The 26862-nt window shown below is 36.2% G+C and overlaps 2 protein-coding genes across 2 annotated transcripts in view; one reads left to right on the forward strand and one right to left on the reverse strand.

Annotated features, from left to right (window-relative positions):
- The window catches only part of LOC121385664 (aspartate aminotransferase-like), a 35281-nt gene extending 29813 nt beyond the window's left edge, over nt 1-5468 (forward strand). The window contains exons 9-12 of the mRNA XM_041516428.1: nt 607-689; nt 2369-2522; nt 3730-3906; nt 5248-5468. Coding sequence (XP_041372362.1) covers nt 607-689; nt 2369-2522; nt 3730-3906; nt 5248-5289 — 456 coding nt within the window. The 3' untranslated portion in view covers nt 5290-5468. The remainder of the gene's footprint in view (nt 1-606; nt 690-2368; nt 2523-3729; nt 3907-5247) is intronic.
- Nucleotides 5469-16917: 11449 nt separating this feature from the next.
- The window catches only part of LOC121385000 (calcium-binding mitochondrial carrier protein Aralar2-like), a 45241-nt gene continuing 35296 nt past the window's right edge, over nt 16918-26862 (reverse strand). Inside the window, exons 17-18 of the mRNA XM_041515523.1 lie at nt 25048-25138; nt 16918-24453 (exon numbers count right to left, since the gene is read on the reverse strand). Of these exons, the coding sequence (XP_041371457.1) occupies nt 24291-24453; nt 25048-25138 (254 nt within the window). The 3' untranslated portion in view covers nt 16918-24290. The remainder of the gene's footprint in view (nt 24454-25047; nt 25139-26862) is intronic.

Genomic DNA, 26862 nt, shown 5'->3' on the forward strand with positions numbered 1-26862 from the left:
GCGTATTTTTAATATATACATAAGTAAGACTGTACAGATAAATTAATGTCCAGCAAAGGGGATATGAACCACAGACCTTCTGTATGAGATCCTAGTGCTGTTACCAACTGCTCATAGGAACATTTTATACAAACCCTACAACAAGTGAAGCTACATCCCATTATCTGTTACAAGCAGACCCTGAGGATTTTGGTATCACACAGTGATATCCCCCATGTGGGAGATCAACTTGAAGACGTGTGATAGGGTGATGATATGGATGCCAAAGCTACACCGACCAATGAAAATACACAAAACTTGAAATGAAAGCAACTTGTATGATAACTGTTATATTTTTAATAATCATACATACAGAGCATTAATCTGTGTTTTTAAACAGTTCATTTTATCTTTTATCTTTGGATTGTAACACCTTCTTTATGGACAAAAATATTTTTAACTACAAGAGTAATAATAAGTAATTTATTAATATGGGTGCGGATCCAGGTGGAGGCACCGAAGGGTACTCTCCGCCATTTATTTTGAAAACAATAATAATAAAAACTCCTCTTACACCCCTCCCTTTGCATCTGGACGTAATCTGTTCTGACTGGTTTGTTATTTTAGATGCTGAAGGACACCGATGCCTGTGAAAACTACATAAAACACACCAGTCGAATAATGGCCGCTGTGTCCGAGTTTTGTTGCAGGTGAGATTATAGCTTGGGGTGAAGTGACGTCAGATCCAACCAACTCCTGTATGCAAAGTGTAAACAAATGCAGTAATTTATGGCAAGGCACTTATCTTTGATCAACCTGACTTGTAAAACAACATAAATGATGTGATAATATAATAAACTATTTAACAAAATATATTTCAAGTTGCATTAATGGAACGAAATGGGGTTATAGTATTTTTCTCTGTTAAATAATCCAAAGAAAAAATGTACACTATTAGGCCTATTGGTATGCTACGTACGTTGGAGCAAACACAACAACCCACGATACCCAAGTGATAATTTTCTTTTCTTTGGGACTACATAATTGGTCATTTCTGTGATTTTAGATGGGGAAAGTCTACATAATCAATAGTTTTACAGAACTATTTACAGTAATAAACCATGTTTATTACCATTTTAGGGGTGACAGGTAATATTACACAGTACCGGTATGTATTTTTGTGTCTAGACAGTGGTAATTAATTGAATTGTCTGGTTACCTATCAAATATACACCTGCCAATCAGGAATCACAGAATAGACAATTAACTAAGAAAACACTCCGTGTGTCATTTCAGTACATATGTTAATGCCTGAACAAAACATGGTACATTTATTTCGACTTGTTGTGTAGCCACTTTGACAATGGTGGTTTATTTTGTATTGAAAAATAATATATACTTATTGCTGGCTTACTGAGATGGATATTATTACAGAACATTGTGATGCATCTGCAAAAATCCGGTACGTTTTGTTTCTTCAGTTCTAAGACTAATTCCTGACATGACACGTTAAATATTACGTAACGACCAGCTCGCCAGAGGGCATAATCACTGAAATGGTAGAAAATTATATATAATAGCCGTCATATTTAACTGTTTTACTAATTAACTATAAGATTATACTTGTTGATATTAAGCAATAATGTGCATTATATATCGATGAATATGCATACCAGTCCAACAGCCTTGCTTAAGCATTCCTTTAAGACATTTTGATATTCAGAAGAATTCAGGAGATTTACATTAAAAGTGGTCCAGTGGTAAAGCATTCGTCTGATGTGCAGTCAGTCTGGGATCGATCCCCATCTGTGGTATAATTGTGCTATTTCTCGTTCCAACTAGTTCACCACGACTGGTATATAAACAGCCATGGTATGTGTTGTCTTGTCTGTGGAAAAGTGCATATAAAAGATCCCTTGCTGCATTAGGAAAAAAATAGTGGGTTTCCTCTGATGATTACTTGTCAGATTTACCAAATGTTTGACATCCAATAGCCGATGATCAATAAATCAATGTGCTCTAGTGGTGTCATTAAACTTTTACATTAAATGGATTAATTGTCAGAGGCCTGCAATTCAAAATGAATTAAGCTGTCATTAAATAAACATTCCTTTTCTTTGTTAATAGCTACTAATCAAATAATGTGCTGGGGTGTCATTAAATAAACATTCCTTTCCTTTTCTTAATAGTTACTAATTAAATAATGTGCTGGGGCGTCATTAAATAAACATTCCTTTCCTTTTCTTAATAGCTACTAATCAAATAATGTGCTGGGGCGTCATTAAATAAACATTCCTTTCCTTTTCTTAATAACTACTAATCAAATAATGTACTGGGGTGTCATTAAATAAACATTCCTTTCTTTTCCTTTATTTTGCTGTTGCTGTAGAGAACTCCAGTCAGTTGGTATGAAACTGGCACCACCCTCGGCGGGATATTACGTGTTTCCTGATTTTGTCGTGATCGCAGACAAACTGGCGAAGCGTGGAGTCACCACATGTCAACAGATGTGTGCGCTGATGTTGAAGGAAGCCTCGGTTGCGGTCAGTTTTAAAGACGCAATGTCTGCTAAATTTTAAAGGGACTATCCCAGTTTGTAGCCATAATAAAGGGTTTTTGAGAAATAAAATATTTCTACATTATTAAAATTACATATTTTAAAAAAAATTCTTGCTTAGAATATGAATGTCTGTTAAACCAATGTATTTATGGACATCGTAGTTTTGTAATACATGTATATCAATATCGATTATCTATGTGTGTGTGTCTCTATCTCTCTCTGTATGACCTCTTCATCTCTCTTGCTCCATCTTTCTCTCTTTCTCTGTCAGTCTCTCTCTTTCTCTTCCCCTCCATCTCTCTGTATATCTCTTTCTCCCCTCCCTCTCTTTCTGTTTCTTTCACTCCAGGGGAGAGACGTAGCCCAGCGGTAAAGCATTCGCTTGATGCGCAGTCTGTTTGGGATCAATCTCCGTCAGTGGGCCCATTGAGCTATTTCTCGCTCCAGTGAGTGCACCACGACTGGTACATCAAAGGACGTGGTATGTGCTATCCTGTCTTTGGGATGGTGCATATTAAAGATCCCTTGCTGCTAATTGAAAAGAGTAGCCCATGAAGTGGCAATAGTGGGTTTCCTCTCTTAATATCTATGTGGTCCTTACCCATATGTCTGACACCATATAACCGCAAATAAAATGTGTTGAGTGCATCGTTAAATAAAATATTTCCTTCCTTCCTTTCCCTCTTTATCTTGCTCTCTTTCGACATGTGTCGAAATAACCAAGTTCGACACCAAGTTTTAACTTTGCAGAGGTCTTATTACACATTCCACTGGCCTCGGTGGCGTCGTGGTTAGGCCATCGGTCTACAGGCTGGTAAGTACTGGGTTCAGATCCCAGTCGAGGCATGGGATTTTTAATCCAAATACCGACTCCAAACCCTGAGTGAGTACTCCGCAAGGCTCAATGGGTAGGTGTAAACCACTTGCACAGACCAGTGATCCATAACTGGTTCAATAAAGGCCATGGTTTGTGCTATCCTGCCTGTGGGAAGCGCAAATAAAAGATCCCTTGCTGCCCATCATAAAAGAGTAGCCTATGTAGCGACAGCGAGTTTCCTCTAAAAAAAAAAGGTGTCAGAATGACCATATGTTTGACGTCCAATAGCCGATAAGATAAAAAATCAATGTGCTCTAGTGGCGTCGTTAAATAAAACAAACTTTACTTTATTACACATTCCTTTCCTTTGTAGCTGATGGCCGGTGGTCCCTACTACCTCAGACCTCCTGAAGAATTAACTACGCGTCTCTGCTTCGTCAACTTCGATGGCACAGATGCCCTGGACTTCAGTCGCAAACTGGGTCTTAGCGAACCCCTACCCGAATCATTTGTCAAAGATTTCTGTCTGCCTGTGCATGATGGAATTCTGGTAGGTTGTCATTTTTGTAAAATTCGACTAATAGGGTTACTCAAATCATTTATTAAATATTTCTATCGGCCCGAGTATGTTGCAATTCAGGTAGGTGGCAATTCAGGTAAAATTCAACTCACAGCACTACCTGAATCATTTGTCAATAGAAAAAGAGTAGTTCATGAAGTGGCGACAGTGGGTTTCCTCTCTCAAAGGTCCTTAACCGTATGTCCAACGTCATATGTAACCGTAAATAAAATGTGTTGACCGAGTCGTTAAATAAAACATTTCCTGTTTCCTGTCCTGTTATGTAATACCGGCCTCGGTGGTGCAGTGGTTAAGTCATCAAACTACAGGTCGGTAGGTACAAGGTTCGCAGCCCGGTACGGCTCCAATCCAGAGCGAGTTCTTAAGGGCTCAGTGAGTAGGTGTATGGCCACTACACCCTCTTCTCTCTTTCACTAACCACTAACCAACTAACAACTAACTCACTGTTCTGTACAGACAGCCCAGATTACTGAAGTGTGTGCCCAGGACAGTGTGCTTGAACCCTAATTGGATATAAGCTAGAAAATAAGTTTAAATGAAATGAAATGCTATGTAATTCACAGTGTTTGACAAATGATTGAGAAAGTCACTAGCCCTCACAGAAGTTTTGGTTAGTGACTTGCGAATTATTTCAATACAGATTATAATTGCCACTAGCCCAAACCCTGGAGATGCCATCTTATGTAATTCACAGTGTTTGACAAATGATTGAGAAAGTCACCAGCCCTCACAGAAGTTTTGGTTAGTGACTTGCGAATTATTTTAATACAGATTATAGTTGCCACTAGCCCAAACCCTGGAGATGCCATCTTATGTAATTCAGTGTTTGACAAATGATTGAGAAAGTCACCAGCCCTTACAGAAGTTTTGGCTAATGACTTGCGAATTATTTCAATACAGATTATAATTGCCACTAGCCCAAACATTGGAGATGCCATCTTATGTAATTCACTGTGTTTGACAAATGATTGAGAAAGTTACTAGCCCTCACAGAAGTTTTGGTTAGTGACTTGCGAATTATTTCAATACAGATTATAATTGCCACTAGCCCAAACCCTGGAGATGCCATCTTATGTAATTCACATTGTTTGACAAATGATTGAGAAAGTCACCAGCCCTCACAGAAGTTTTGGATGGTGCCCTGCATATTATTTCAATCCAAGATTATAATTTCCACTAGCCCTAACCAAAAATCCACTAGACCGGACACAGGGCTAGTAGATTTGTCAAACCCTATAATTCATGCCATTGATATTATTATATTATTGTTAAAAAAAACAAAAACAAAAAACTTTTTTTTTTTTTTTCCAGAACTTGAAATCCTGGGTTCAAAAACAGCTGAAGGACTACTAGTTCATGGTACATTAAACTGGTGGACAATTTTAATCAACTTATCTTTTTTCTTCATTGTAACATATGCACTGCTGTATGGTAACAAAAGAAGGTACATGGACAAAGTACTTTAAAGGGACATTCCTGAGTTTGCTGCATTGTAAGATGTTTCCGACTAATAAAATATTTCTACGAATCAACTTACATATTAAATATATTTTCTTGTTTAGAATACCAGTGTCTGTATATTCAATGTGTTTCTGGTCGTCTTAATATTTGTAAGAAGCCCAAACTGTGTGTGTGTGTGATTAGCTCTTCTGGTAGAACATTCGCCTTATGCGCTGTAGGATCAAAGTCATAGGATCAAAGCTCCTCAGAGTACTCACAAAGTTTACCCCCGTTCCAATCAGTGGGCCACAACTGGTATATCGAAGGTGTGGTATGTGCTGTCATATATACGGAGAAAGTGCATATTGAAGATTGCTTGTTGACAATGGAAAAATGTAACTGATTTCCTCTGAATGAGCAAATGTTTACATATCCAGTGCAGATGATTAATTAATCATTATGTTTGTTGTTGAACAAGGAGATTTTACATGATGGAAGAATGGAAGAGGGAAGGCTACATGATACTAGAGTACCAGTGACATATGATACTAGAGTACCAGTAATGTTACATGATACTAGTGTACCAGTGAGGTACGTGATACTAGAGTACCAGTGAGATACGTGATACTAGAGTACCAGTGAGGTACGTGATACTAGAGTACCAGTGAGGTACGTGATACTAGAGTACCAGTAATGTTACATGATACTAGAGTACCAGTGAGGTACGTGATACTAGAGTACCAGTAATGTTACATGATACTAGAGTACCAGTGAGAGTACCAGTGAGGTACGTGATACTAGAGTACAAGTGATGTTACATGATACTAGAGTACCAGTGAGGTACGTGATACTAGAGTACAAGTGATGTTACATGATACTAGAGTACCAGTGAGGTACGTGATACTAGAGTACCAGTAATGTTACATGATACTAGAGTACCAGTGAGGTACGTGATACTAGAGTACCAGTGATGTTACATGATACTAGAGTACCAGTGAGATACGTGATACTAGAGTACCAGTGAGGTACGTGATACTAGAGTACCAGTGAGGTACGTGATACTAGAGTACCAGTAATGTTACATGATACTAGAGTACGTGATACTAGAGTACCAGTGAGGTACGTGATACTAGAGTACCAGTAATGTTACATGATACTAGAGTACCAGTGAGAGTACCAGTGAGGTACGTGATACTAGAGTACAAGTGATGTTACATGATACTAGAGTACCAGTGAGGTACGTGATACTAGAGTACCAGTGATGTTACATGATACTAGAGTACCAGTGAGATACGTGATACTAGAGTACCAGTGAGGTACGTGATACTAGAGTACCAGTGAGGTACGTGATACTAGAGTACCAGTGAGGTACGTGATACTAGAGTACCAGTGAGTGATACTAGAGTACCAGTGAGGTACGTGATACTAGAGTACCAGTGAGATACGTGATACTAGAGTACCAGTGAGGTACGTGATACTAGAGTACCAGTGATGTTACTTGATACTAGAGTACCAGTGAGGTACGTGATACTAGAGTACCAGTGATGTTACATGATACTAGAGTACCAGTGAGGTATGTGATACTAGAGTACCAGTAATGTTACATGATACTAGAGTACCAGTGAGAGTACCAGTGAGATGCGTGATACTAGAGTACCAGTGATGTTACATGATACTAGAGTACCAGTGAGGTACGTGATACTAGAGTACCAGTAACGTTACGTGATACTAGAGTACCAGTAATGTTACATGATACTAGAGTACCAGTGAGATGCATGATACTAGAGTACCAGTGAGGTACGTGATACTAGAGTACCAGTGAGATGCGTGATACTAGAGTACCAGTGAGGTACATGATACTAGAGTACCAGTAATGTTACATGATACTAGAGTACCAGTGAGGTACGTGATACTAGAGTACCAGTGAGGTACGTGATACTAGAGTACCAGTAACGTTACGTGATACTAGAGTACCAGTGAGGTTGCGTGATACTAGAGTACCAGTGATGTTACTAGAGTACCAGTGATGTTACATGATACTAGAGTACCAGTGACATACGTGATACTAGAGTACCAGTAATGTTACATGATACTAGAGTACCAGTGATGTTACATGATACTAGAGTACCAGTAACGTTACGTGATACTAGAGTACCAGTAACGTTACGTTATACTAGAGTACCAGTGAGGTACGTGATACTAGAGTACCAGTGAGATACGTGATACTAGAGTACCAGTGAGATACGTGATACTAGAGTACCAGTGAGGTACGTGATACTAGAGTACCAGTGAGATACGTGATACTAGAGTACCAGTGAGGTACGTGATACTAGAGTACCAGTGAGGTACGTGATACTAGAGTACCAGTGATGTTACATGATACTAGAGTACCAGTGAGGTACGTGATACTAGAGTACCAGTGAGGTACATGATACTAGAGTACCAGTGAGGTACGTGATACTAGAGTACCAGTAATGTTACATGATACTAGAGTACCAGTGAGGTACGTGATACTAGAGTACCAGTAATGTTACATGATACTAGAGTACCAGTGATGTTACTTGATACTAGAGTACCAGTGATGTTACATGATACTAGAGTACCAGTGAGGTACATGATACTAGAGTACCAGTGAGGTACGTGATACTAAGAGTACCAGTGACGTTACGTGATACTAGAGTACCAGTGAGGTACATGATACACCCATCAGGAGTTTGATGGAAAACCATATCTATGTTAATGAATATGTTATTGGTATGATTCAATTCTAATTATGTGAAATGTTTGCAATGGGATGGATGAACAGTTTGTTTTGGACTAACTACTGATGACACTGTATCCATTGGAGAAGGTGCGGTCTGATTAATGAAGTTATTGTTCTTTATTAGAAAGGGAAATTTTGTTTAGCATGGGTACTCTGATGACACATTTATATTGGCAGAGAAACAGTTTATGTATGTAATGTTAACAATACAGAACTGCCAAAAAATTAGCATATGTATTGTCGGTGCTGAATTGCACTGGAAGAGTAATTCTATTTTATGGACAGGATAAGTGAGTAACAAATTCTGGACAAATTGTGATTTCCTTAGACCTGTATTCATCTGTAGGTAGCACTAAACCAAATAATTTCCGGCTGGGTCAAAGTTCGAGGTGCACGGAACTTTTGATAGAGAAGTGAACACAAGTCCTGTGATTGGTTATAAATGTGAGTGTGTTGGTTGTAAAAGAAATAGTCTTATCTCAGCTAAAAATGTATACAATTTTAATTCATCTAGTACCACCGTGTCAAGTAGCTTTGTGCTTGGAATATGTATGGAAGTGTTTTATTTAACGACGCACTCAACACATTTTATTTACGGTTATATGGCGTCAGACATATGGTTAAGGACCACACAGATTTTGAGAGGAAACCCGCTGTCGCCACTACATGGGCTACTCTTCTCATCTTTTATTTACACTTCCCACAGGCAGGATAGCACAAACCATGGCCTTTGTTGAACCAGTTATGGATCACTGGTCGGTGGAAGTGGTTTACACCTACCCATTGAGCCTTGCGGAGCACTCACTCAGGGTGAGTCGGTATCTGGATTAAAAATCCCATGCCTCGACTGGGATCCGAACCCAGTACCTACCAGCCTGTAGACCGATGGCCTGCCACGACGCCACCGAGGCCGGTTGGAATATGTATGGAGTACCTATAAAGAAAAGTAGGGGCGATGTAAAAACATCTGGTTATACCGAAAATGAGCCATGAAAGGTTACATTTTCTTCAGTTACTACTTTGAGGTAGGGGTTGTAGTGTTGATATATTGCATATAGTGTTTTTAAGCACATGTTGACATGGTCGCCTATGAGATTATTTGCTATAGTACAACCTGTATGAAAGATGGATGTGCAGTATGCTATAGTACAACCTGTATGAAAGATGGATGTGCAGTATGCTATAGTACAACCTGTATGAAAGATGGATGTGCAGTATACCGTGAAAAGTAGGTCACAGTGACCTAGTAATAGTATGCAACACACCGCCATCTCACAAGTTGTTCATGGTCCTGTATGCAAGATATGGTCCAGACAAGGAAAAGTTAACAGACGGACGTACAGACAACACCATATCATATGAGCCATCATAGACGGGCCTATAAAAACAGCTCTAAAAGTGAAAAATGTGCCATAGTGTGTGCGACACAACACCATCCCAAGTTGTTCCTACATGTGAGGTTTGATGGTCCTGTATGCATCTGTATGCAAGATATGGTCAGGACAAGAAAAAGTTAACATACGGACGGATGGACAAAGCCATACCATAATACGACCCATTATATACGGGTGTATAAAAAAGGGAAAAGAATTGTACCTTATTACAAGATATGAATAGATTTATTGTCACAAAAACAACACACACTTCAACACTGAATTAAAAAAGTTACTGTTGTGTACACATTGTGGTTTGTAAGAAATTGGCAAGATTTGTATAATTATTCAAAATACTTCTTGAAATAATCCTCTTTAAAAGTAGTATAATACCTAATACTTCTTAATTATATAATTCTGTCTAAAACTTAATTTTCACATATCATGCAAATTTTATTTTTGAGAATGTTAAGTCTTCCTTATCGGTTTCAGTCTCATGCTAGGCTAAGACTACCAACTACCAGCACAAAGTTGGCCAACTTTCTGCTGTCACGACTTCTACGACTGTTTAAACACTCTTATTCCAAATTTGGTCTGACAACTAGCGTCAAATGTAACTAATGCAAATTAAAGTAAAAAAAAAAAAAGCCTGTCATATTTTCCTTCTCAAAGTTTCTTCACACTGATAGGTTTTGTTTCTATTATTTATTATTTTATTTTTAAAAATAAAGATTATACATTATTGAAACAGTTTTTAAAAATCAAATTTGATTTATAAAGGTATTTACACATTTTCGACAGTTATGACTCTTGAACTTAGGAGACACGGAAATGTTTTTTTTGTGCTCAGAATGCTTGTTACAATGCATGATTAAAAGGCATACTGTCACAGACCACTGACCTATTACATGGCCTAACAAAGTATTACTTAAAAATATATATATTGGATCTGTCCCTAAATGTACTTTATTCAACCATCTACGTAACCACCATTCTCCACTTATTAAATGATATTTTGTCAAAATAATTGAATTATGGCAATGGTCCATAATTCAAAAACTAATATTGCTGAGAGGGTTGACACGTATTTCACTCCATGCATCATGGTGTAGTTAAAGTGATGCAATAGCTAGATTTGGTCTGTAAAAATTAATGTAATTTTGATTTATTATTCATTTTTAGAGAAATAAAGTCCTTAAATTTGTGACAGTATGCCTTTAAAGGATATACATGTATATATCTGTCATATAACAATTGAATATTGTTTTTAGTTTATAGGAGATTTTGTCCTCGGATGATAATTATAATAATTATATAAGTTTGTTAATAAGTAATTTCACCCTCAAATAATATCTGATAATAAGATATTTTACCGCCAGATAATTTTGTACGTATTAAAAAATAAAATAACAAAATGCAGTTTGAGATACTACCAACATATGGATGAATAATAATTAAAAATTTCTGATGAAAAATTGCACAATTAAATATTTAAATGTCACCGGTATATATTAATAAGAATTTAAAATATTTCTGATGACAAATTACACAATCAAATATTTAAATGTTACATATTAATGAGAATTTAAAATTAAGATATTTTTGATGATAAATTTCACTCTTGAATAATAATTAAAATTTTCTGATGGCAAATTACACAATCAAGTAATTAAATATTATAAACAAGTATTAATGAAAATTTAAAATTAAATATTTTTCCATGAGAAATTTCATTTTTGAATAACAAACATTTTCTGATAACAAACTGCACAATAATATATTTAAATATTAATGAGAATTTACCCCTCATGTCCCCTCCCAAAAAAACAAACAAACTCAACCACTGTATAATGATTACATAAGAAAAAAATCTCAGATCTCAAATAAAAAGATTTATCTCCCTTCCTCCATCTCTCTCCTTAAGTTATTTACCAGGTTTAGGTGTTGAAAAGCTGGAGGCCGCATTAATAAATGTGAAGTAGTTAGAACAAGTTATGGTAAAGGGACGTCTGTTCAGATATCACAATGGCTAATGATATGCCTCAAACACACACACACGCACACAAACAAGAGTAAAACAAAATACACATCTTTATAGGGACATTCCGGACTTGCCAAAGTAACATATTTCCAGTTAACATAGTCCTTTTAACAAGATTAAAACTTAAAATATCAACTTTTGTAGACTGTAAACCGGGGTTAAATTTGGTATTGTTCGTGGCCAAGCTCACTTACAAAATTTATACATGTAGCAGAGCGGATAATTTTGTCATACTCCTATACCACAAAAGTTTCGAGCATGTCTGTCCCGGGTCCCGTCTCTGGACAGCCAGGGACCTGATCCGGGACAGATTTATAGGCACACATTATTTTCACTGCAGATATGCATTGCAGGTAACAATTGTTGTTTCCGAAATTAAGATGTTGCCAACATGCACTAAGGTGTATATTCGCGGGGGAAAAAACATCACAATATAAACCCACTTCACAGTAACTACACTGTAATACCTGATTCTGGTCAACCTAATTATTATCGAGGCTCAAACAGGATTTTATCTACCGTAATAAAGCTGTAAACAATCAAACTTATTTTGGAAGATAAATATACAGAACTTCACATATGTTGTTTTCATTTACTATTTATTGCACGAGTTTATTATGCGCAAGAATATATACCATGAGACCACGTAGCGGTCGAGTGGTATGTTCTTTCGCAAAATAAACGAGTGCAATAAATAGGAAGCAAAAACAACGTATTTGAAGTTCTGTATTTATTACATACCTTCTTTTATGTTTTACAAAAACGGTTTTTAATTTAACTCATAACAACACTTTGTTCAAATCTATGATCAAAACTCCTTTCATGGATTCATTTAATGTTAAGAATCATACTCTGCGGCAGCCTTGTGTAATGTTTCAAATATAATATGACGTCATTTGTAAATCATATATGATGTAAGTAAATAAAAGGCACTAACTGCTGTAAAAAGAAAAAGGGAATTCCCCATTTAAAAGTTTCGGTCCAGATTGCACATATGTGCGATACAGAATAAATTTATTACACGGTTTAAAAATGTCTTTATCACTATAGTAAGATTGAATAGGTATGTAATAAAATGTAAGATATTATATGATAAATTCAAATACTGATATTCTAAACAATTTTAGTTTTTTTTTATTATTATTGTTTAACACCACTAAAGCACATTGATATGTTAATGATCGGCTATTGGATGTCAAACATATGGAAACCTGCTACATTTTTTTCATTAGTAGCAAGGGATCTTTTATATGCACCATCCCACACAGGACAGTACATACCACAGCCTTTGATATACCAGTTGTGGTGCACTGGCTGGAGCGAGAAATAGCCCATTGGGCCCACTGACGGGGATCGATCCCAAACCGACCGTGCATCAAGCAAGCACTTGATATTCAAAACAAGAACACGTGATTACAGTGAAACCACTCAAAATCGGATCCTCAGAAAACTGGCCATTTTTAAATATCTCAGTATAAAACAGGACCAGTCTAGATCAAATACCCCTTAAAACACAAGCACGTGTTCAGGGGGGTGAAGTAGGGGATTGTGTGTAGGGGGTCAAAACCCTACCTGCTCCAAGCAAATTTTATTATTATTTTTTTTTTTGTTTATAAATATATTTTGTGGGGGATCATAAACCGACCCCCCCACCCCAACAACTTCACTTGCTATGGTCTAGATCAGTTTTTCACTGCACGATTTCCGGCACATGCTAATAAAACCATATTAAATATTTTTGATTTTTTAAAATTTAAATTTAAAAATTTAAATATAAAAATGTTTTAACAATGGATTTAGAGCATTTTCAGGTTAATATGTAATTTTAATTATTAAAAACTTGTTAGCCAGAAACATTTGACAGTCTTTACTGTAGGAATGTCCCTATAAACATAATATCATTGTGGTTTCTGAGAGACAAAGTGAGCAATTTGATACAATTTCACACAAGCTTAAGTAGCAAAATACCGTATACATTCAGCTACAATACTGTGATACCAATTTAATTATTTAAAAAATATAGATTGTTTTTTGTATCGGGTACTAACACAACACAGACATCTATTATTGAACTAGAAATACTAAAGTTGACGACAGTCACTTTTCACACCCTTGTTTTGGCTTCGTACACAGTAAATAAAACATATCCAACGGTACTTTTTATTTCTTTCATCTTTTGAAACTTAAAATTAATATTTTGTCCAGAATTATGAAAAATAACAAAATACCAACCTGTAGAAATACTAAGGTCGACGACAGTCACTTTTCGCACCCTTGTTTTGGCTTCGTACACAATAAATATAGCATATCTTACCGTAATTTCACTTGAAATCCATATTTATTAAAAGGTATAATTTTTAATCACAAGATTTTGTTCAAACACATCCAGGTGCATTAGTAATGTTCAAACAAACAGAATTCAATAGCAATTTTGCATTGGAAGTTTTCCAGCATTCTTAAAAGGGAAACGTCATGTACCCAGTTTATGATTATTGTAAGGAGATGAAAAGTGACGTCATTGGAATACTGACGTCATTCAAATAAAAAAAATTAGCTATATTATCACAATGCTTCGCCACATTAAAATAAAAACTGGTCTACTAACCTTGACCCCTGTCAAATTTCTATAACAAGTGGACAACGCTGTTTACAGGTCTGTATTTGTTTAGTTTTTTTATAATTCTGGACAAAATATTAATTTTAAGTTTTAAAAGATGAAAGAAATAAAAAGTGCCTTTTGTCAAATATATTATATCAAAACAATACTGTTGGATATGTTTTATTTATTGTGTACAAAGCCAAAAAAAGGGTCCAAAAAGTGACTGTTGTCGACCTTACGACATCATTTAACTAGAAAATAACAGGTTTATGACACTATAAACCAGGGGGAAAAATGCTTGCATATTAATTTTATATTATTCGTAGTGAACCTCATCGCTGAAAATTTATATGCATGCATTATTTTTCAGGTTAGAATGTCTTTAAGGTGACATCTTGATTTTTAACAAATTTACACATCGCTAACATGCGCTAATGTGTGTATTTGTGAAGAAAAAAAAAAATCGCAATATTAATCCTGTTTACATTAAATAATCGGCTTAATTCTATGATGGTAAGAATGGAAATTTAAACAAAAAGAGGTTTTCAAAAACATAACTGAACATTCATCTTGAAACTATGTCATTAACCTGTTATTACTTTTATCCTTCAACTCGACAACCATGGAGAAATCAACTTTTATTTCTAGCTTTCAACATGCTCAAGCTGAACAAGCTTTTTGCAGTATTACAAAACATTCATGATGTAATTTTTGTAATTAATGTTATATTTGCAGTGTTCGACAAATGTTTGAGAAATTACTAGCCCTCACAGAAGCTTTGGCTAGTGCCCCGTGTATTATGGTAATACAGTTGATAATTTCCACTAGCCCAGACCAAAAATTCACTAGCGGGGACCAGACCTGTCAACCTTTAGTTGAGAGAAAGCAGGAGGTGTGTGTTGAAAAAGCATGAGATTTTGTCAAAAAGCATGAATTTTTTAAATTCACACAATTTAACCCAAAATCGCAAGATTTAAAAAAAACATTATTACAATAAGTTATATGAATACTATATAATGTCATATATACTTCTTAACCTTAGATCTTGGCATTAAAAAAAAAAAAAAAAATGATTAAAACATTTTTTTGTTTTGTTTTTGTTTAAATATTATTATGATTTAAAACATATTTCAAAAAAAAAAAAATATTTTATCCAAAAATTTTAAGAACATGAACAAGAAAAAAAATAATTAGTACATTTACGGTATTACACTTACAGCCTTACAGGTTGCGTTACATTATCATTTGTGGTTAGTGTACCTAAGTACCAAAGACAAATTTATATAAATCTTATAAATTAATATTCAGTTTTTACTATAATGAGGAACGGTGGCGTGGTACTTATTTAAAATCATTATAATGATGCAATAAACATTGTATTTTCATTAATCATAAGTAAAACCTCATTACGGACATCGTGTGAAATATACCGGAATTATACCCATTTCTGTGAGTAACTTTATGTCAATGTCAAACACAACATTTTTTAATTGTACAAAAATAATTTCTTGAAGTGTACCCATATAACCAACATTTTACCGCACAAACATACAAAATTAACTGACACAAGTATGTTTATACAGCTAATTGGTCTTTTCGTTGTCTTGCTGTAACATGTCATTTTAACATGTATCGTGTGTATCGCTGTCAACTCGGGAGTCTGGCAGTTCAGATTCGTCATAGTTGCAATATGTAATCCAGTGGGAAGACATTTTACAATTCAGAGGTGTTATTAGAACTAAATTGGATAGTTTAGTTTTTTTATATGGCAACACTGAATGTCAATACACAGCCTGTTGAATTAGCGGCAACACGCTTCGTAGCCATTACGATGACAACAAACATTATAATAACACGTCATTTTATAAACCCCATCATGTGCTTTTTTAACAATATAAATAGGCTATCCCACAATTCTCATTTCTGCAAAGGTTAAACAGTCGGGACAATTCGGCCTGTTACATTCTCGGAAACCGAAAGTAGTCGACATTTTCCGAATGAGAAAAAAAAGGCAGAGTTACTTCCCTTCTGTTATTTGACAAATGAGGATCGATTTTTTTTTATGCTTACAAAAATGTCATTTAACAGGAGAAACTGTCTCCCGCACAGGTGAAAGGGAGGGAGGGTTGACAGGTCTGGCGGGGACTGAGAGCTTGTGGATTTGTCCAACCCTGATATTTGTCACGTTCAAAAAATAGGTTTTAGCTCGTAATTCCTAAATAAACACATAATTTTTTTAATCCTGCATATTTACATCACTTATCTTAATTTTCATTGAAGTTAATGATATAACGAACATGTAGTTGATCTGAAAATTTAGTAAAAAGCAAGGGTGGATTATGAGGGGGGGGTAGATTCCCAGTTGCACGGATCCCCACCTCGGCTAAAAAAAAAAAAAAAACCCACCACGTAGATCTAAATTGATGTCCATGTAAAATTTAGAATTTCAAATTATAAAAAATTTAAATATTGTTTTGGACCCCCCCCCCCCCCCCCCCCCCACTCCCTTACCTAAAGCATAATCTGCCCGTCAAGGTAAACAAGTTACAACAGACAGGTCATGTGACATGTGACATCTTGCTACTAGCAGGATATCATTTTGCTTTATCCGTTTATCATATTCTGTCAATACAGTGGTTGCAGGATAAAACAGCAGCAAAATATTTATCTGCAATCCAATTTATCATCTTTTTTCCCCCCATTCTTTAAACATTTTAGCATGTTTATTTTATATTATTTTTAAAAAAAGGAAGACAAAAGTAAAACCAGTAAAAATTTTTTTTTAAAACAAGTCAAAATAATTTTCATCAGTCAGTTTTGTTTTCATGCACAAACAAAAAAACCCCCAGTACAATCAATTGTGATTATAAATAATTTAAAACTGTTGTACTACCACCTCAAACTTGCAAAAAAACTAATGTAGTAATGACCATATTATGCATTAAATAAAAGTTGTAATTAGCTGGCAGCATTTAAATTACACATACACTGACTTCAAATGGTCGACAGACTAAATCTCTTGGTTGCCAAGACAACCACAATCCAGGAGATTCTAAACCTAACGAAAAAGACGATAAAGTCTGCACTCAAACTTAGGCTAGCTCAAATTTACAGTCTTAAAGATTGCTCAAACATACAGGTTTTAGACGAAAACAAATGTGCAAGCTTTAGACCATTTAAAAATTACAAGCTTAAGACTATCTCTGTACAGGCTCCAGGCTAGATAAAATGTACAGGTTTTAGGCTGGTTCTAATGTACATGCTTTCAACTAGCTCAAAATTACAGGCTTTTAAGACTATTTCAAATGAACAGGCTCCAGGGTAGATCAAATTTACAGGTTTTAGGCTAGTTCTAATGTAGATGCTTTCAACTAGGTCACAATTACAGGATTTTTAGACAGATTTCAAATGAACAGACTCCAGGGTAGAACAAATTTACAGGTTTTAGGCTAGTTCTGATGTACAGGGTTTCAACTAGCTCACAATTACAGGATTTTTAGACTATTTCAAATGAACAGGCTCCAGAGTAGATCAAATTTACAGGCTTTAAGCTAGTTCTAATGTACATAGTTTCAACTAGCTCAAATTTACAGGCTTTTAGTCTACTTTAAATGTACAGGCTTTACACGACCTTTCATTTGACCAATCAAAACACTGTTGATATAACTGTTCCAGCGTGACTAAATATGTGGAATGATTGTTCCCAAAAAAGATCACCTGAATGCAGAATGGTGTTTCGCTAATGTAAAATCGGCTGACAGAGATCTATATTTAAAGGCAGACAAATCTACTTTTAATCTCAAATAAATACAGGTTTTCTTAAAGGTACTTTGTCCTCAACAAGGTACTGTTTAATATCAATAAATAGTTAATCGCCTGTAACACACCAAATCAATATCAAATTTTAAGTATCTAATCAGGCCCGTAGTAACGACTTTGGGAGTGGGGGAGTGGGGGGGGGGGGGGTGGGCGCACTGACGAATCGGGTACAAACTCTACATCAGATTTTGGTTACAATGGCAAACATTAATGTGATAAAAAAAAAAAAAAAGCTCACAAGCTCCCCCCCCCCCTCCCCCCATTCCTACGGGCCTGCTAATAGATGCTGTAACATACATGGCAATTAGGAAATTTTTCATTAACACATTCAAAAACATATCTCTGCGCAAGACCAATTCCAAAAAATTTTATGCTTAAGAGTCGCAAGAGCATGCAACCATAAGTCATTGCTGGGTGCTCTGCCTACAAAGAAATTCTGATTTTGAGCATGGCAGGATTTCCGCCAGAGATTTATTCTAGGGTACACCATAGATGGGCCTCGAAACCTACCTACCAGCACTTGCACCGGAGCTATGGTCATTTAAAAAATCAGTTCAACAATGTAATAATGCATATATAAAGTTCAATAAATACTCATGTAACGCTCTTTGTGTTTTTGTAATAAATTTATATCTAAAATTTTAGGGTATGCATCAATACCCTAAAACATATTTTAGGGTACACATTTTTTACCCTCTGAAAAAATCCCTGCATGGTATATGGTTCCAAGTCAGTCTGTAGGAGGACTGTCACTTTCAAGTGCATGCACAAAAAACACATTTCTACAGTTTTTGCAAACAAAAGGATGTCTGAATATGCACATGAATGTTCATAGAATGATATTTCAGGTAAGAACTATAAATCAGGGGTGGGAATTAGTGAACTGTAAAAAAGAGGAAATCTAGAGGTGTCCCGGAAATTCTTGAAATCCTAGGTTAAAATCTGTGCCATCTGACACATTTTGGAGGAAAGGACAATTAAAATGCGAGGAAACGCAATGTTCCATGAGAGGAAAACAGCTGATCTGATGAGAATTTCCACCCTAATAAATATTTTACCGAAATATTACTCAAATTATTGACGACAAAGTACCTTTAATTTTTTAACATACAACAAATGCACGTAACACTCAATAATAAATTTTTAACATTTGCATAATTACAAGTACTTGTATGTAAATTTTCACCACTAGTAATACTAACATCTGTGGCATAAAAAAAGAATACAAAAATTTTATTCTATAAATTTATATTAGTTTAGCACTATCAATACTCTAATTGCTAGATAAATACAACAAAATACTTTTGTTTTTTACAAACTGCAAAACACTCGCACTCCAAACCAATACGTTTTGTATATTGGTGAAACTCTACTACACAATATAATGAAGAAAACTTGGATTTAAAAAAAACTAATTTTTATGAATACTTAACCAAACTTCTAACCAATAACATTTCCCTCCTCCTCCCTCTGTAACCCTATGGACTGGCCCAAAGATCTCAACAGCCAATCAACTGGCTAAAATCTTCCACTGCCTCATGGGCAATCATGTGATAAGGTCAGGTTATGTATATATAAAAAAAGAAATGTAATTTACAAACTCATATTGGTTGTTAAATATAAAAAAATATATGCAGGGGTCGAATTTCAATTTTTTGGGGGCACAGCAAGTGTTGCCTTTGGTTTCATGACAAAAAGTAGGGCACCAAGGCAAGTTGGAGGGCACCAAGGCAAACGTTTCCTTCAAAAGAGGGGCACGAAGGCAACTTACTTTCTATCAAGTTTCGGAGACAAAAATTATTTCACCGTATGGTCTTGGACTGTAATGTTTATTTTTGATACAGATATGTGCCATAATAATGTATTTTACAAGGTTAATAACATGTAGCATATATGCTACATTTTCCTTAAATGCCCAATGTAGCAGATATGCTACATGAGTAAAAGTATATACAAATTTATTAAAATTAAAAAATTAACATGGAAGTGTTCAATGTACACTTAACACCTGTAAGTTGAATGAATATAATAATTTTTGGTAATTAATTTGAGTACTTGGACACTAGAGGGTTAAAATAAATGAATGCGTCAAATATGCAGGCACAAGACTACTTCATCCTTCCTGCACTGGCTGTATGAGGACTGCCACTCAGGACTGGCTTGACAGAATGAAACATGTTTGCGACCGCAACGTCCCAGTCATCTGGTCAAGTCGAAAAGATATATCGGTTAATATGATATTGAAAATCACTAATGTGTAAGTCACAAAGAATATATTTATAAATGTCGTCAACTTAAACTGATGTAAATAACGTTATTTTCATGGGTATTTTAGCACATTTTGTTTTACATCCTGATATAACTGACCTGTCACTTTCTGTGAAAAAAAATACGAAGGGCATGGTGGCAAACCAGGTAAGGCAGCGTGGCAATTTTCTTGCTGTCAACACCGTAAGATTTTAGGGGCACAACGGCAAATAAGGAGGGCACCTACGGCAATTGCCGTCGGTGCCGGGGTGAAATTTGAACCCTGATATGACATACATGGATGTAATTAAGTAAATTTCTAATATTATTTTAAGAAACAAAATATATAACAACATTTGTTAAATCAAACAGTTGTCCCCTTCAGAAACTCAAAAACAGAATATATTTCAAGGTTAGCAAGTCTACCATATTGTATTAATTAGTCTTTTAAACTAGAGACAGATGTCATTAAGTTACATTATTATTTTTTTTTTCATGTACAAAAATAAATAAGATTACGTGTTAATCGAAACATGGTTTGTTAGTTATCACCAAAATAAAAAGTAAATTATTGCACCCTCAAAACACCTTCCAATGAGTTAACCCAAACCAAGGATGACGACCTGAGTTCCCTACAATCAGGTTAAAAGGTGTTACCAGGTTTCAAGCCGAACAAATATTGTTAACATCCCGAATTAGCCTTTGGGAGAGTCTGTCAAAAAAATATCAATAAATCTTAACTTTTAACTGGCAGAGATGTATGGGAAGGGCACAGTGGCAAATTTCCAATTTTCGGGGGTACAACGGCAAGAAAGGAGGACAACCACTGCATTTGCTATTGATGCCATGATAAATTTCGAACCCTGTAATAAAGTCGCAATTTTCGGGGGTACAACGGCAAGAAAGGAGGACAACCACTGCATTTGCTATTGATGCCATGATAAATTTCGAACCCTGTAATAAAGTCGCAAAAATTAATTTCCACCCAACTGTTAAATCATTACTTTCCGTTTTTTGCCTCAGACAGTAAAGCAGTTTATTATCCACAAAGTTCAAGATATTCTGGGAAATACAACCAGTATGACATGTGTGTCTTATTGATTTCATGTGCACAACAAATGACGTAATTTTGGGAAACGACGACGTCATAACATAATGCTGCTTCCCCAGGCTTAGCTATGTGTAATCGCTTACCAAAATGACGTCAGTTCGGAAAATGACATCGTCTCCTTCTAGTTACATTTAAAATGTTTTGACACAGTCTTTGTTAACCTTTTCATAAAAAAAAAGAATTATGGATAAAATGGATACTAAAGAAACAATTACACTCGTATGTGAGTCGTACTGATTTTAAAAAACTTGCTCAGGCAATACAAGAATCCTGCCGTGGTGAAATTCGAACCCTGATATGACATACATGGATGTAATTAAGTAAATTTCTAATATTATTTTAAGAAACAAAATATATAACAACATTTGTTAAATCAAACAGTTGTCCCCTTCAGAAACTCAGAAAGAGAATATATTTCAAGGTTAGTAAGTCTACCATATTGTATTAATTAGTCTTTTAAACTAGAGACAGACGTCATTAAGTTACATTATTTTAATTTTATTTCATGTACAAAAATAAATAAGATTACGTGTTAATCGAAACATGGTTTGTTAGTTATCACCAAAATAAAAAGTAAATTATTGCACCCTCAAAACACCTTCCAAAGAGTTAACCCAAACCAAGGATGACGACCTGAGTTCCCTACAATCAGGTTAAAAGGTGTTACCAGGTTTCAAGCCGAACAAATATTGTTAACATCCCGAATTAGCCTTTGGGAGAGTCTGTCAAAAAAATATCAATAAATCTTAACTTTTAACTGGCAGAGATGTATGGGAAGGGCACAGTGGCAAATTTCCAATTTTCGGGGTACAACGGCAAGAAAGGAGGACAACCACTGCATTTGCTATCGATGCCATGATAAATTTCGAACCCTGTAATAAAGTCGCAAAAATTAATTTCCACCCAACTGTTAAATCATTACTTTCCGTTTTTTGCCTCAGACAGTAAAGCAGTTTATTATCCACAAAGTTCAAGATATTCTGGGAAATACAACCAGTATGACATGTGTGTCTTATTGATTTCATGTGCACAACAAATGACGTAATTTTGGGAAACGACAATGTCATAACATAATGCTGCTTCCCCAGTCTTAGCTATGTGTAATCGCTTACCAAAATGACGTCAGTTCAGAAAATGACATCGTCTCCTTCTAGTTACATTTAAAATGTTTTGACACAGTCTTTGTTAACCTTTTCATAAAAAAAATTATTATGGATAAAATGGATACTAAAGAAACGATTACACTCGTATGCAAGTCGTACCGATTTTTAAAAACTTGCTCAGGCAATACAAGAATCCTGACACACATTTCATAAACTCTGACATTGAAGTGCCTTAGTCATAAGATCAAAACACTCAGTGGATCAATTCTCTGACACTGAAGTGCTTTAGTCACAGGATAAACACACTCAGTGGACCAATTCTCTGACATTGAAGTGCTTTAGTCATAAGATCAAAACACTCAGTGGATCAATTCTCTGACATTGAAGTGCTTTGGTCATAGGATCGAATCTTGTCAGTGGACCAATTCTCTGACACTGAAGTGCTTTAGTCATAGGATCAACACACTCAGTGGACCAATTCTCTGACATTGAAGTGCCTTAGTCATAAGATCAAAACACTCAGTGGATCAATTCTCTGACACTGAAGTGCTTTAGTCACAGGATAAACACACTCAGTGGACCAATTCTCTGACATCGAAGTGCATTAGTCATAGGATCAACACACTCAGTGGACCAATTCTCTGACATTGAAGTGCTTTAGTCACAGGATAAACACACTCAGTGGACCAATTCTCTGACATTGAAGTGCCTTAGTCATAAGATCAAAACACTCAGTGGATCAATTCTCTGACACTGAAGTGCTTTAGTCACAGGATAAACACACTCAGTGGACCAATTCTCTGACATTGAAGTGCATTAGTCATAGGATCAACACACTCAGTGGACCAATTCTCTGACATTGAAGTGCTTTAGTCACAGGATAAACACACTCAGTGGACCAATTCTCTGACATTGAAGTGCCTTAGTCACAGGATAAACACACTCAGTGGACCAATTCTCTGACATTGAATTGCCTTAGTCATAAGATCAAAACACTCAGTGGATCAATTCTCTGACACTGAAGTGCTTTAGTCACAGGATAAACACACTCAGTGGACCAATTCTCTGACATTGAAGTGCATTAGTCATAGGATCAACACACTCAGTGGACCAATTCTGAGACATTGAAGTGCTTTAGTCATAAGATCAACACACTCAGTGGATCAATTCTCTGACATTGAAGTGCTTTAGTCATAAGATCAACACACTCAGTGGACCAATTCTGAGACATTGAAGTGCTTTAGTCATAAGATCAACACACTCAGTGGATCAATTCTCTGACATTGAAGTGCTTTAGTCATAGGATCAACACACTCAGTGGACCAATTCTCCGATGGGTTTTTACTACCATTCCAACCAGTGCCAAAGGACTGATATATCAAAGGCTGTGGTATGTGCTGTCCTGTCCCTGGGAAAGTGCATATAAAAGACCCTTTGCCGCTAATGGAAAAATGTAGCGGGTTTCTTCCGAGACTGCATGTCACAATTATTAAATGTTTTACATCCAATAGCACACGGTGAATAAATTAATGTGCTCTAGTGGTGTTGTTAAACAAATCAAACAAACTTTAGCTTAGGAGTAGTTCAGAAAGCAGGGAAGGAGTATGTTCTGTATGAGATTCTATATTTTGAGCTTTTTTCCCCATCAGTACATCGTTCTCTGTTCTATTGACTACCAAAGCTTTCGACTACTAGTCATCTCCAAATGGCTTGGGAAGCATGTAAATTTTCTATCTCTTTCTCCCAGGCCATGTTATCACAGAATACAAACTGACCACACAGACAATCCAGACCACATCTGTACAATCACATGTTAAATATTTTACTCGTCTGCGGTTTCTAATTGTAACGAACAGGTCACTTGGAAGCAGTTGATCTATATTTTGGTAAAACAAGTCCGAATTTGGATTCGATTCCTTCAAACGTCGCTTCTGCCAGACGATAGCCTCCAATGTGATCGGGATTTCGAGATAGAATCTCCTCCAAGTGCACCGATTTAGCCTCTGAGCCTTCAGGCCGCCTAGAACGGACAAAAATATATATTTAATAATTTTATAATTAAATTTCCGTTAGCTGATGGGGGAATGGCAAGTGTGTGGCACAGATAGCCACAAGAAACAAGCACCTGTCACAGTTGGAGAGACAAGGACTGGGATGTGGAGGTGCACAGTGAAAGAAGTTGAAAGATAGGAGTTGCCAGATCGGGAAGAAATGAGATGGAATTCAAAGGAGAGAAAGGAAAGGGGGAAGTGGGGTAACATCATCCCATTGGTCCAGATGTAGCAATGGGAGAAAACATAAAAATTACGTCGTCAGGGAACATCACATCGGATCACATCATTTTATATGGGAAAGTTGTCTTATTGAGTGTTATTATTTATAGACCAAAAAATAAATCAGACAGACAGAGAGACAGACACAGAGACACAGAGAGACAGAGAGACAGACAGTCAAGACAGAGAGACAGACAGAGAGACAGACAGAGAGACAGACAGACAGACAGAGAGACAGACAGACAGACAGACAGAAAGAAGAATGGAGACCAAAACCTATAATCTCTTCCACTTGCTAACTATCCTAAGAGAAAAGTTGCAAAGTGATTATGATCAATTACCTTCCACCGAAGTCAAAATAGAAGACTCGTTGTAGCAATTCGTATGTCAACAACGTCACACCAAATTGTGGAGATGACCGAAACACTCGAGCTGTAAACAAAAAAACGTATCACTCTATAGTTAAACCGTAAATAGAAAATGTACCATGATACAATGAAACTCGACTATATAACTCCAAATGGGTCTTATTAAAATTAATAGCAGGGTTCGAAACTTGCCAAAAAATATGGTGGCCCAAAAAATAATAATGCATGTTGGCAAATTATGGTAAGCGAACCACGAGCAAGATTTTAATGTGGAATACAAATATTAATAGTGACTACTCATGTGTTATAGTTCTAAAGAAGATCATATTATTTGGGCGACTATCGCCATTATTTTTTAATATTTAAGTCGCCCAAACAGGACACTGGTTGCATTTGGCGACCTGGCCACAGGCCGTTTCGAGCACTGAATAGTGAGGTGAATTACCAACATTAATAATACTAACATGCATTTTATCCTCCCCGTTTGGCAACGGCTTTCTCTTAATATAAAATGGTCATTAACAAAGCTACTTAGGGCTTGAATTAGCAGCTTATGAAAAACGGTCCATTTTTCAATATATGCATGCAAGTTTAAATAGAGAATAACTAGTTAATGACGTCGGATATCTGCTTTATCCTGTGAAGGTAAGAATGGGAAATTTCTCATTCGGCCTGAACAGGATAAAGCAGATATCCGAAGTCAGTAACTAGTTATTATCTTTATCCTGCAGACCATAAAAATAAAGGGGAAAAGCTATTATTTCTGTTATTTCAGCCACATTGTACGATGACCTAGAGGTCAAATCAGCAATTTTGTAATGTATCTATGCATGTGACGTCATATGAGTGACGTCAAAAGTCATAATCTGCTAGTATACGTTTATGACTTTGCTTTAATCGTTTATCATAATCTGTCAATAGAAACAGTGGTTGCAGGATAAAATTACTTGTGCTAACATCACACGCATAATTCAACATTAAAAAGTTCAGGGGAGTAATTAACTTCTCTCCTGACTTAGATTATAGGGAGCCATTTGAGATATTACCGTATTGACACCATATAAAATCACATGATATGGGGAGGTAAAAATTGCCCCCCCCCCACCCCCTTCAGCTAGCCTTAGGGAAGTAAGATTGATGGCTCTCAACAAACAGCGAGGTCTGCCTATGATACTATCAGAAGAAGAGAGGGACGTAGCCCAGTGGTAAAGTATTCACTTGATGCATGGTCTGGCTGGGATTTAATCCCGTCTGTGGGCCCATTGGGCTATTTCTCACTCCAGGCAGTGCACCACGACTAGTATATCAAAGGCTGTGGAATGTGCTATCCTGTCTGTGGGATGGTGCATATAAAAGATCCCTTGTTATTAATGGAAAAAATTCCAGCAAGTGCATTACGTCTGGTATATCAAAGGTTGTGGTATGTGATATCCTGTCTGTGGAAAGTGCATATAAAAGATCCCTTGCTACTAATGGAAAAATGTAGCGGGCTTCCTCGACTATGTGTCAGAATTACCAAATGTCTGACATCCAACAGCCGATGATTAATAAATCAATGTGTTCCAGTGGTGTCGTAAAACAAAACAAACTTTAACTTTAGTCTCCTCCAGTTGTCACGGTAACAGGAATGGGAATTGGTGAACTGTAAAAAAGAGGAAATCTAGAGGGGTCCGGAATGGTGAACTGTAAAAAAGATGAAATCTAGAGGGGTCCGGGGGCAAGGACGATTAAAATGTGAGGAAACGCAATGTTCCATGAGAGGAAAACAGCGGATCCGAGGAGAATTCC

The sequence above is a fragment of the Gigantopelta aegis genome, chromosome 11, assembly GCF_016097555.1.
Source record: "Gigantopelta aegis isolate Gae_Host chromosome 11, Gae_host_genome, whole genome shotgun sequence".
Lineage (NCBI taxonomy): Eukaryota > Metazoa > Mollusca > Gastropoda > Neomphalida > Peltospiridae > Gigantopelta > Gigantopelta aegis.